This window comes from Scomber japonicus, chromosome 15 (assembly GCF_027409825.1).
Source record: "Scomber japonicus isolate fScoJap1 chromosome 15, fScoJap1.pri, whole genome shotgun sequence".
Classification (NCBI taxonomy): domain Eukaryota; kingdom Metazoa; phylum Chordata; class Actinopteri; order Scombriformes; family Scombridae; genus Scomber; species Scomber japonicus.
This window is the reverse complement of record NC_070592.1, coordinates 27606710-27620138: the sequence shown is the minus strand read 5'-3', so window position 1 is coordinate 27620138 and position 13429 is coordinate 27606710. Positions and strand designations below refer to the sequence as shown.

At 39.8% G+C, this 13429-nt stretch overlaps 1 protein-coding gene across 2 annotated transcripts in view; it reads right to left on the bottom strand.

The window, feature by feature from the left end:
• The window catches only part of LOC128373752 (septin-7), a 41275-nt gene that overhangs the window by 18539 nt on the left and 9307 nt on the right, over positions 1–13429 (bottom strand). For both annotated transcript variants that reach the window (XM_053333928.1, XM_053333930.1), the window contains exon 3: positions 7555–7661. In XM_053333928.1, the coding sequence (XP_053189903.1) occupies positions 7555–7661 (107 nt within the window). The remainder of the gene's footprint in view (positions 1–7554; positions 7662–13429) is intronic.

Here is a 13429-nt window from a genome sequence, read left to right as displayed (position 1 = left end):
TAGCTAGAACTGAAACAGATAACAGCCAAATCTTGGAGAATCCTGTAAAACGTGTTTTTATCAGTAAAAAAATATGAAGTTTCATTATATAATGTTTAGCGCTTACTTTTTCACCTTTCCAACAAATGAATATGTGCTTGTTATATAAATACTTCATGAACTGTAACAATATTCAATTATAGGCCAATTAAATAAGTTTTTATTCAGCTAATAACAGTATGAAAGCAAACTGTTTATTGATAACATTTATTATATCTGTATCAATACATAGAGTGATACAGTGAAGGCAAATCTAATGAGAAACTTCATCTGCTGGTGAAGGCCATGAGATGAGACTAAAACCTCTGGACCAAGCTTGTACGTAGACCTTGAGTGAAGATTATTCATATCAAACTATTATTTCTATGATGGAGAAAGAACTTTCATGCTCAGATGTGAAACTGTTCATGAGTAAAATAAAACTAATGAGTGAAACATCTGTTTTTGGTTGATAATGTCAATTCTATACCTGACACAGTAAATCACTTTAGGCCTACAACACAACCCTGCTGATTATCTTTGTTATTTAATTAATTGCCATCTATAAAATGTGGGAAAATAGTGAAAATGTTTCCTTTAGTTCTAGATAACATTTCAAAGTGCTTGGTTTGTTGGACCAACACTGCAAAAGTCAAACACGTTCAATTTTTCCAGGGAATCGTACCGAACAACAATGTTTTCTTAAGTCTGTAGAACATGATGTGTAGGCCAATAAGTCTCTGCTGATCTAAATAAAATGACTGGCAGTCCAACAGAGCCTTTGTTGAAGATGAGAGGGACACTTCCCTTTATATGACATCTATTTCATCAGATTATCTTGTTATTTTAATCCCTTAAATTCCTCTGAAGCCGGACCAAGTGTCTGATATAAAAAGCGAGGCGTTGTCTTGGCACATGGCAATATGCTGGCTAATCACCAAGCTGCCTGTCCTTGTATGCTCTGCAGCCTTGGCCGGGCCTTATTCACCAGGAAAAACAGAGACGGCTGGCCCTGGCCTATCACCTCTGTCAGCTCTAGCCATCATCCTTTTCTTTTCTATTGGACTGGATTTCATTAGACACAGCATTCCGCCAGGTTTCATCACATTTCTCTGGCGTGAGTTGGGGGGAGAAAAAAGCGGCCGCAATTATTTTGAAAATGTAATTAGTTTGTGGTTCCTGGAGAGAGGAAAAAAGAAGAGCTCTCTGTTCTCCTTATTTATCTTTCAGTCCTTGTGAGGATAAACAACAAGCAAACACACGTACATGCTGTATTAATTTCAAGCTCGGTAGTGGGAAACCTCGGGGGGAATCCTCAAAGCATTTCGGTGTGGGAGCCAAGCAAAACGCACACAGCGGCATAAATCTGGTTTAAAGTTTGAATAAGGAGGAGGAGGTGTAATAGGCAGGTAAACAAATTGGAAGCAGCAGTGGGGGTGAGGGCACACAGAGCCCCTCAGTGTGTTGCCAGGGATTAGAAGAGATTTAGAGCAAAGTAGCTGGATCACAAGGAACGCAGGTGAAGGGGAAGATCCTCGACATGCGGCTGATCTCTGTTACAGCTGGGGTGTTGTTTGGGAGCTTCTTCACGCCATCGGTATCACCTTTCACTCTTCAAAAAGGAAGCTGGAGTTAAACTATGTGGCTGTGAGCTCTATTTGAGGAGAAGTGCCAAACCCTGATCCTCTGTAGCTTTGCTGCAAACAGCATCAAAGATTTAGGGGGGGGGGGTTGAGATACAAACCACATGCCTCAAATGTACAGTATCACTTCTGGTTTGCAACTTCACTATTGGCACATCTGCAACTTTGGTATCTGAATTTAACATAATGATTCAACCTACAGTCAGCTCATAAAACCTTTAATGTTTACTAATGTTGGGTGGTACGACCAAAGATTTGTATCATGGTATTTTTTTTAGATTCCATTACGTGACTGGACCTTTACATAGGTTTATTCTACTGTCAGTAGTACACAAAGTTTACATATCTGCTTCAAAAGTTTATATCTGAGTCTAAATGAAAGTAAACAGGGATTAGCCGTCTATAGCAGAATTTTGGTTAACTGCATAGTATGGTCGGATCTACCATATGGGCAGTCTGGGCAAGTGCCCATTGGCCTTCAAGCAGAAAGGGGCCATCAATAATGAGAGGAAAAAAACGTGTGTTGGAAACTTATGGTGCGTTCCAGTTGTATTCGGAAGTCGAAATTTCAAAGTTCCTAGTCGGAAATTTCAACTGGAACGCCCCCTGAAGTTGGATCTCTGACTGGGAAAGTAGGACATACCCCACCAGCCCACACCTAAAAAACCAACATGGTAGCCCTGTGTATTAACAGTGTGAACGTAATAGTAACATCATGTTTATTAGTAGTTTTGTCTTATTTGTGTCTCATTAAATCAATCGTACACACAACACTGTTCAACTTCTATCTTGCTACACTGCTTGTATGACCAAAATACAGCGAAATGTGTTTTTAATCAACTGGTATTGCCATCAATGGCTAACCTTGCTAGAACTGGTTTTCTGACTTGTAAACTGGAACGACACAAACTCAGGTGTGACGTCATTCCCAGCACCGCCTCCCAACTTCATAGGTAAATGGAACACAGAACTAGTATGTACAAAACAAAATATGGAGTTACAAATCTATACAGGGCAACTTGCTGGCTAACTGAACCACCAAAATATTCAACTCCACACTGTAAAAAAAAAAATGCAATTACAACACGTAACAGAAACACAGAATTATACAGTAGTATCCAGGTCTTTATGTTCCAGTGGAATCCTTGTATTGAGAAACTTGTGGACATGAACCATTCTATTTCAAGTTACTACTTCTCTAACATGGAACAGCTTGCAAAAAACCTGTTGTTCAATGGTTCAATCCACTGCCTGACATCTGACATCTGGCCTGGATAAACATGCTGGGTGACATAATTAGTACTATTAGAGCACACTGCTTTAGGCACAAGTTGCCCTTATAAGTGCAAATCAAAGTGTTTCAATGGATTAAAAGGTCAGTGAAACAATGTTGTTCAGCTTGGAGTTACCACTTCAATAACAAGTCAGTGTCTGCTTTGTACCCAGGGTCGGATATAAGCACCAGCACCCAGACAAACGCTGGTGAATTTGTCAAGTGGCTGGTGAAGGTGTTCAACCTACCAACCACCATGACCAACTTGTTGCAACATTGCCAGTCGACAAAGTTTCTGTGCTTGTTGTGACATCGCTGTTAGTGAAATACACATGTTGTGTGTGTGGCTGTACAGTCTGTGCCACTGTGTGCATGATGTGAACCATTGTGTGGCTATGTGCGGTACACGTGTGTAAATTTGACCAGCAAAAAAATGATGTCATGTTAATGAAGGTAACGGCCCATTTAATTTGGTCGACAGTCAATGGCGTCATACCCCTACCATCTGCGTTTTGGTTGCCCACCAGAAAAAAAACTGACTTTTTAATTCTCATTTTTACAAAACTTGGTTGTTTTTAACTGGATCTTTTAACAAGATGAAGAATGTTAGTCATCAGATGTTAGGATTTTAACTTATCAGAGAAACAAGGTGAGCAAATGTTGTTAGCTCAGCTCGAAGGACCTCCAGACATCTTGTGTCCACTGCACAGGGTCAGAGAAATGCTGACTTTTAACAGGAAACTGCTTCATTCAGTGTTTTTACTAGTTTTTATCATGGGTCTGTTTGTTTTGGAGAGGGGGAGACCTCCCAGTAAAACCTCCTGAACCATTAACACTGAAGGAATCCTAACCAGGAGGAGCTGACAGTAATGACAGCAATGATGATCGTTAAACAATGAAGACAACTCCCATGATGATCATGCCACTTCACATCATCAGCAAACTCCACTTTTGGTTATAGTTCTAATTTAGAGACCCCCTAGTGGCCAAAAATGACATACTGTGCATTAAAGAAGAAGCTTCTTGTGTCGTGTGCCTGGTTTTATCAGTACATCGACACAGGAAGTTGTTTGTTTATTTGAGGTTTTGTGCTGTAACGTTTACTATCATTGACATACAGGAAGAGCAGCGCCAGACATCTGGCTGCTTTAGTCTAATCTGTTCAATTCAGGCAGCAAAGCTCTGAAAATAACACTGGATCTCTGAATTAGGAACAAGCTGATGCCCTTTTGACACATTTTTAATATTTGGGGTCAGTAATTACCTTTCAGACTTCTGTCAACGTGCAATTTATATGTTTCAATATACTGTTTAAATAATGTGTGAAAAAATCCATCTGAAATGAAACCATGAAAGACTACTGAATCCAGAAAACACACCTTGGGGCAGTTATAATGTCAGACATACATCAGAAGAAAAGAAAGTATATCTCTTTTCAGTTAACCCAGTGCTCTCTTTCACTTCCTGCTATTTATTTTACTTATGTATTCAGCATGTCACAGCTTTTCAACACAGCACAGATACTGTCTCTGTATACAATTGGCTAAAGGTGACCATCATTGTTGCAATGATATACAGAAAGGAAAATGTAACTAATTTTAATGCTAAAATGCATTGATAGTGCAAAATAAATTTTAAAAAGCTCATTTTGGTAGCCTTAATCTATACTATTGTTTTTTCTCCCTGATGCGCTCAATATATTTTAATGTAAACAGGAAGTATGGTGCTCTGGTCAGGGTAACTTCTGCTTGGCTTCATTTTACTTTCGCTACATTTTGGTGAATTTGCAGCAAGAAAAGCCATGCTGTATTATCTACCAGCAGTTTTTGTTTGCACTAAAACTACTTTGAATCACATCTTTCACATGATTCCTTACTGTACATGAGATATAACTATCACAAGACATGAGTATAACATCTGTGGTATGATCGGACTAGATTATGACCTGAAATAGTACCAAGGATTTCACCCACTTACTTTTTCTTCTGCAGTATCGATGTACTAGCATTGATATCATAACCATCTAATGGAGTAGAACTTTCTATCATAAGTGTAAGCAGCTGTTGGAGAAGCTGGCTCTTCACAAATAAAAACAACTTCTTCTTGTTTAAGCAATAGTTTTCCTGTCTGCTTACATTAGAGTCATGTGGAGCAGAGGGAGGTAAATATATTGTTTACAGAGACGTCTGTAACCAATCAAGCGTAACCACTGGCCGTCTCAGCTAGACTAAACTGTCTGTCGTGTCTAGTAAAAATGAATATGCTTTCAAAGACACTCACACTGCATATACTGTACATACACATAATAATGCATTGTACCGTATCGATAAATATGATTTACAATGAATTCATCTTCGCCTTTTATCTACTAGTTACAGTCTGACTCATTCATTCTCATAGTAGCTGAGGGAGCCCACGCATATCCAGAAACCCAGTGTCAATCAATAAGGCGGCTTTCTTTTTCACACCAGGTCTGTTTGTGCTCCTTCTTATCAAACGCTGTTTCATCTTCACACTATCTGCTGTACTCTCCACACATTTAATGTCTTCTCTTTCTGTGTTTCATCTGTACTTCAGCCCACGTTAAATAGCTTCTGTGGAGGCTGGGGACTAAGCAGTGCCAGGCGTAGTTCTGCTGTAGCTCTGCTTCTTCTCTCTCCAGCCATCAACACATTACATGACCAGTATCAGTCTGCTGGTTCTGTTAGTATGGTATAGTAAGCAGTCATCTGCATAGAGTCATGCCTACATTTTCTCAGATCTGCTTTTTTCAGTTCTTTTTTAAATCTTAGTTCAGATATTAATGATTATTTTTTTTGCTGTACTCTGAGACAATTTTGGCAAAGTTTCGTCAAAGTTTCAGCAGATTTAATTCTTTCAGTTAAACAACTTATTTTTTTACAAATATTACATTTGTATTGGCGCTAATATACACTGTGCAAATATGCAAGGTGGCTCTATATCAAAACTGAGTAAACAAAAAGGACATTATGAAATAAATAATAATATGAATGTATATATAGAGAAAAATATCCAATCTAGACAGTAAGTAACCCAATGCACTTTGCCTTCACAATAACAGAGTTTGTGGGAGGTTATTTAATTCCAGCAGTTTTTGATTTCATAATGCCCCTTTTCATTTTTATTAACAGCAGCAGCACTGCTCTGTGGATGGTACTGTTAATCTGTGGATCAGTTAGTCCACCACTTCAGACTGACACATTTTAACTACCGTGCAGTATGGTACCAATATTCATTTTCCTGGGTGGATGAAATCTAAAGGCTGTGATGATCCCCTGACTATTTCTCTGACTTCACAATGAGGTTCACATACCTGCTAAACATCAACATTTTAACTATGTTATTGTGAGCCTGTTGCTTGCAGCAGCACTGTGCCAGAGTACAGCATCAAACAGCTGCTGGCATAGCTGTACAGTCTTGAGTCCAGTCTTGTTATCTCACAGCTGTCGAACCAAACAGAAGACAGAGCCAGCTATGCCACTGGCTGTTGCTTTGGTCTGAACGAGTGAACAGCACATCACATAGCTATGTCCGCCCTGTTTATCTTGATTAAGGCAAAGACTTTGTGATAAAATGTGATTAAAAAAGTACTACTGTTCATAAAAACAGACAGAAAATGCCTTTGTAAAATCCCCTGTGTGTTGGATGCAATATGCATTTTTTCCAGTCTTATTTACTTATTTAGTTAGTTTACATTGACTGCTTTGGTTGCTGTAGCTTATATGTAACCTTTATTTACTATATTCATCTCATTCTCTTATTAAAATCTCTTTTACAGAAGAGGACTGAGTTCAGCAGAGAGAAAGACAAAGACAAACGAAAGCACATCCAGCATCAGACACAATGGCAGACATTTCTAAATAAACTCTAAATAAACTGGGTTTAAAACCACACAAGATGTTTGACAATGTGTTTGTCTCTTGCCTAGTGAACATGGGCTTTTGTGTTTAATCAAAAACTGTAAATATTCTGTGCTTGTCTGTGCTATAAATGGCTGCTAGGCTGTGTGAATTATTCACTGTGAGAGGATTATCTGTGAATTCCATTATGATGGAATCACTGCAGGTTTCGGGTCTCGGTTTTTAACTCATATCCAAAGTTTTGGAAGTCCTGTTTCTGAGGTAGATTGTGTGTAAAATACTCAGTAAGTCATATATTTTGATTTTACAGCTAAGGTGACAGTTTGAATAGCAACTTTAAATGCAGGAAGTGTCACAACAATCTAATTAGATTGCCTAATATGAAATTATGACACATCTCTGCCTTAAGCTAACCAGCTATTTCTGTGTTAAAGCAGATGGACCGGTTTCACGGTCTAACACAAACACAGGGGTGGCAACAGCTAAGGAGGCGCAGCCACACAAAACAAGATCTCACACAGCAACTATTCAAGCTGATGGCTGTAATGCAGACAGACACTGGAGGAAAGTAAAAAAAAAAAAAAGGCGAGGGCACACCTGTGTTATGGTAGCCTCAGGCCCTGACACTTGAACTGGCCAGTGTCAGGGTGTAGGTAATTTAACACACAAATATTTGTTTATTTATGGGATTATATTTAAAAGTAATAGCTGAGTCATAACAACCAAAATCATCATTTACCTGTACAGTTTTTTTAATTCTATGCGAAGGACCTGGGTATTCAGGGGAGTACAAGTCTGTCAGAAAGAGGGAGTTGATCAGCGTCGACTTTCCCAGCCCAGATTCCCCTGAAAGACAAAAGACAAGAGCCAGAGTGAGTGAGTGGGTGGGATTGAACTCCAGAGATGCATTTCACGCTATACTTGTTTTCTAATCCTCTTCTCTTTTTTTTCATGCCAGATCGAGGCACAACATGACACAATCTCCAGATGTTTATCAGCCCCGTCTTCCCAATGCCGGTCTTTATGCTGTTTGACATTCTTTACATGTTTCAGATTCAGACCCTTTAAGGGAGGAAACGACTCCCTTTAACCCTCTTTTCTTTTAAAAATAGGCAAGCTTTAACACGAGACAGAGGAAGAGGCAGACCGGGAGCCAGAAGTTCTGTCCTCCCAAATTCTTCTTCCTGTCTGCATTTCAGGAATCTAATCAGAGAGATTCGTGGGAAGGAAAAGGAGGGTGAGGAAATTTTTATAAGACAGCAGTTGTTATGAATTCTCACTCTTGTCAAAAAGAAGGAAAGCAGAAATAAAAAGCAGAGATATCATATCATTGTACTCAAAGTAATCAAATGCACAAGAGCCAAACATTTAAAGGTGGACTAATCTCATAAAAGTCCATTCTAAAACTTAAATTAAATGCCTTCTGATGTTAATCCACACTTTTATTCTGAAAGTTTAACATGCAGTTTATTTGGGGCCAAGCTTAGATTCTCACAAAACTTGTCATGTGGTTAATAGTTCCTGATGACAGCGTATGTATGATAAAGTGTGATAAAGTGCCTCATTTTGTCTGAAGGTTACAGTTATCACACTACAGACCTCCTTTCTTTTTTTAAACTAACTCCTCCACAGCAGAGCCAGTAGCAATGTTACCTTCACTTTTGGCCTTGTGCGTTACTGTCATAAATATTGATGATATAAATGTGTCAACATGTCACGAAACCGCCCGCAAACTATTTATAGATTTTCAAAATAGTTGGAGATTAATGTAATGGCTGGAAACTGATCAATTAAGCAAGTCCCCACATAATATAATGTAGTTATGTAATTATATGCCAACCAGCTTTGAATGCAATGCTAGTGTTAAACAGCCTTTATAGATGCTAACATTAGCAGCTGACATGAGAACAAATCTTGACAACCCAAACAACAACAAAAAAAAGTTACATTTTGATTATCATTCACTAGTAATTTATCAAGAAAAATGCTGTTCATTTGCTGGTTCCAGGTTCTTGTTCTTCACTGCTTTTTGTTCTGTCTTTTGTATAATTGTGAATTCAGTACTTGGGGGTTTAGGGGGACTGTTACACATAAAACAATCAATTTGAAGATGTGAAGTAGTAGTGATGGACAAAGCTTTTGGTGCAACTTCTAAAAAAGGAGCTTGTGAAGCTGCAATAACCACAGAAAAAAAGAAGCTTGTAGGAACCCATAGAGACTGACTGTTGTAATACAATACCTTCAGTAGTGTGCTTGTTAAGATTGGGGTGAGTAGAGGGCAACAAGGAACTGCTGAACAAAAGCCTCAGTGTGAGAGAAGAGGCAGTCATACGCCAGCCTGGCACTGTAGCCAAAGAGCTGCTCCTGACCTTTACAAGTGGCCCTGGCCAACATTAGGCCAGCGCTGCCAACAGCTCAGCCACTCAACGCCCCCGTGAATAAGAAGGAGGAGGAGGAGGAGGAGGACGGCGAGATGAAGAAAAAAACATCACACAAAAGGATCCTTCACTCAGCGCACTCTCGGAGTCATAAATATTTTCCTACGAGGGCAGAGCCGCATTTATCTTGCAATCTCCACAGAAATGCTTCAGCGATTATAGCTGGTCTGTGATGAAACATGCGAGACCGCTGTAAACATTTCTTCAAGGCTGAGAGGGAACGGAGGGGGAAGTCTTAGTCGCTGGAGGCTGATGGGTACCAGAAGAGGAGGGGGGGAAAAGAGGCTGCGGTTTTGTGCAAACTGTGGGTGAAATACATGCGATAAAAATGTCAGCTTGAATTAGGGGAAAGATGAGGGCTGATGAGAACAGCCGGACCCCGAAGAGATGAGGCGAGACGTCGATCTGGGTCCAATTGTCGGTCCGGTGTGAGGAGAGGGAGGATGTGGAGGGAGGTCTGGTTACATGAGAAGCAAAGCATCAAACTAAAGGGTTATGATGATGGTGGTGGTGGTGGTGGTGGTGGGTCAGGAAAACACGAGTGAGGATGCTGATCGTAGCTGGTCACAGCTGTGGTCGCTTTGTTATGAAGGGAGGCGGGTCCTGAATCTGCCACATGACAGAGTCTCATACCGCTCCAGTTAGCTGTGGAGATCTGATCAGATGATAATTGGCCTTGACCGAGTGACAAAAATTCACCATCTCCCCTGCTGCTCTTTGACTGAGGCAAGTATATGAGGTTTGACCCTTTACCCACAACTTAACACTGGTGAGTGAACTCCAAAATGTCATAAAAAAAGCAAATAGCAGCCAGTGGTTCTGTTGAAGCAAACAAAGCCGAGTTGCTCTGATGTGTATTGGCCGTCTTCTCTCCATTTCAGCAATATTTCTCAAACTGTGGCAACTGGTGACTATTGGTGGCTTGGTGTGTCTTCTTCCTGTAAAGAATGGAGGCCAAGGAAGTAACATTTTGTAGTGCGTAAGATTAGAAATTTTGGATTAAACCAACTTGAATGAGGTGAAAAATGAATTGATTTTGGTCAGGAGATACAAGTTTATGACAGTCTTAGAATGAGGAGCTATACGGCTGCAGGTTTTTGTCCTGAAGACTGAGATCAGTTGATGAAGTGAGTCAAGCCTGGTGTGCTCCTGCTTGGTTGGAATGAACACCTGGACCTTTAGACATCCCTGTTTTAGCACAAAAACCTATGAAATCTCTGAAACCTTGATTCAAAAAGGGTTTTTCTCCACAGCATTCAATACTCACAATAAGCTACAGTCAAAGTTCAAGTTGGAGAGTTTACATCAGCTCATCTGCTTCATCAGAACTGTGTGGGAGTGGTTCAGATCAGATGTGACTGATAGTGAAAAAATCTATACCGCAATTGACGTCACAATTTGATTCAAATATTGCTAAACTCTGATTGGTGCACAGGAATACCCAAAATGCCCTTCTTTTTACATCTGAGTCTCAGCAACTCCATACAAGTAAGAAAAGCATAAAAAACACAACAGAGACAGAAATCCCTCCCGTCAATTAGTAATAAATATTGTAACATTCACAGAAATGACTGTTCATGTAGAATCCTGGATCTCTTAATAAACAGCTGACTAAGGATGTACTGTATGTTTGCAGAGCTGTTGAGTCAAATCATTTTTTCACCTTAAACATGTGCTGCGCTACAAACTTAAAGCCTTATAGACTTACTGCTGGTACACCTTCATGACAAATGTAAAAATTAGATCTGATTTGCCAGTTTGGGTCTAACCTTCAATTTTAGCACTGAAGATATCAACTGCAACTCTAAGGAGTAGTGATGGACAAACATTTTTAGTGCAAATTCTAAAAAGGATCTTGTGGAGCTTCAAAAAACCACACCCTGTCCCCCTCTTCTTTCATCCTTCTCACTGTTTCTTACAGTTAAGTTTGCAGTGAAGTCATTCTGAGTCAAGTCCAGCCTTGTAAAACTTTGGGTTCGGCTTTAGTTCTGGAGCAGGTTGTCCATTAATTATAGGATCTTTCAGAGCTTTTCCATTTGATCTGTGACTCTTCCTGTCCACAGATTAAGAAGCAGGACACTAAACCACCATCATGGCAACTCTGCTGTCATTGCTGTGAGAATGGGTGAGTAGACAAGCTCTTTATAAGTGCAGTCCATTTGCTAGTCCATATCCGAGTTCAGTCTGAACTTGGGAAAAACTACTTTTAGCTTTAGCACCCCTGACTCATGGAACAAAATGCAGCTCATTCTTAAAATAAAATAAAACACACTTATACCTTTTGGACATTTTAGAAATTTGATCTTAAACATTAACATCTGCTTTGAATAGTTGTATTTTTATTTTTTGCTGTTTTTGTAATTGACTCAATGTCATTGTAAATGAGGGTCAACCTCAATGATCTCTTGAGTATAAATAAGGGTACAACTATAACATGAGGTTTGAATCAGCGGTACATTAACAGGGGAACTTGTATTTTCACATCTTTTTGTGTCTGAGTAATGAGGACAACAATTTTTGGAATTGTTCCAGTATTGAGTGAGAGTGCTTTAGCCGGCAGCCACAAAACAGACAGCAATCTAATCTGACAGGGCAGTAGTGTCCTGTCAATGTGTATGCCATTAGCTACATAGACACAAATAGATGGGAAAATAGGCTCTGCATTGAAAAATACCCCAGTTTCCTTTTAACAGGTTTAAATGCATCGATATTTCAATAATGTTTGAAGAACTATGACAGTTTTTATGACGGTATGAAATGCTAATTTTCTAGAAATAGCAAAAGGACATGGAGGAGTGTTTATAAAGAAAACAATTACTGCAAAAGTTTAGTTGATGGAGCTGGTTGATGTTGCCAGGTAGCTGTCAGGGACTAATTTAACAGCTGCACAGGTCTTTTGTATAACTCAGCACATACCTATAAAGCAATTCTGCCTCATACACTGCATAATGAAGATATGGAAAAATATATTCACTTGTTTATGGGTGTATTTAACTATGGTGGGTGTATGGGTGAAGTCTCCTCTGGTTTTATGAAATATACCACGTCTAGAATATATAATGAAGCCATTCAGTGTCATGACAGACTGACAGACGAGGGTCCCGGCCCCAGCGGCAGCATAGGGGCCGCTCTCACTGAGCCGACCCGCCGAGCCGAGGCCCCTGCCGGCCCGCCGCTCGGCTCGGCTCAGCAGCCAGCGCACTTCCTTTAAAGGAAATTTCCAGCAGCTGTGTAAACCGTGGGGGTTTATTCAAAGACACTTCCCACTGCATGCAAGAGGCTGGTGGAGGGGGAAGCAGGAAAAAAAGTTTGGCTTGTAAGAGGGAGGCCGCGGTAGGTTAATTCATTTGACAGGGCTTTCAAAACACTGAGCTAATAACGTGCAGGTGAAATGAAAAGCAGCCTGGGTTTTTTTTTTTTTTTTGTGAAAGGGAAATTTTGTGTGTTTGACGTTACAGTCTGAAAGCAGTCATCTTCTCTCCAGCCACTGTGTTTATGAATGGGGATTTCCCTTCAAAAAGCAGCAGGAGACAGTAAAAGTTTAACAAGTCTGGAGCGTGACAAAAGTCTTACACATACACACACCTCTATCTATCTATCCATCTATCCATCCATCTATATCTGTCGGCAAAAGCCATCAATTTCCATTCGCCTGTCAGGTTTGGTCTTCTCTTTAAAAGCTTGTCTTGTTTAACGCGAGAGCATTTTTTCCATTTCCAGAGAGGATACAACGGAGCTCACTCAGCTCTGTGTCAAGCAGGACCAAACACAATGAGCTGCTATTGCACCGGCCAACATCAAGGTCAGTTCCTGCCAATGTCTAAATCACTGCCAAATATTGACTTTAACCACGACAAATGGCTGTGGCCCACTTTCGCTTGCTCACTAACAATAGTCACCTCCCCCTCCAACTACATCCACCTCCAAAACATTCATGTGTACTTTAACCCTTTCACTTTAAAAATGCACAGTTAAACCAGCATTTTTCTCACATTTGATTCATTCTGCATTATAAAAACATGTATTCTTGTAACATTTGACCATTTATATAACTAAAATAAACATAGATGCCTTTCCTTTCTCACATTTATTTCAATGTTTATCTCTTAAAAACAGGCATCCTAATCCAATTCTCTATTCTTAACAATGGAGAAACATAAGCAAAACTAGGCTTAA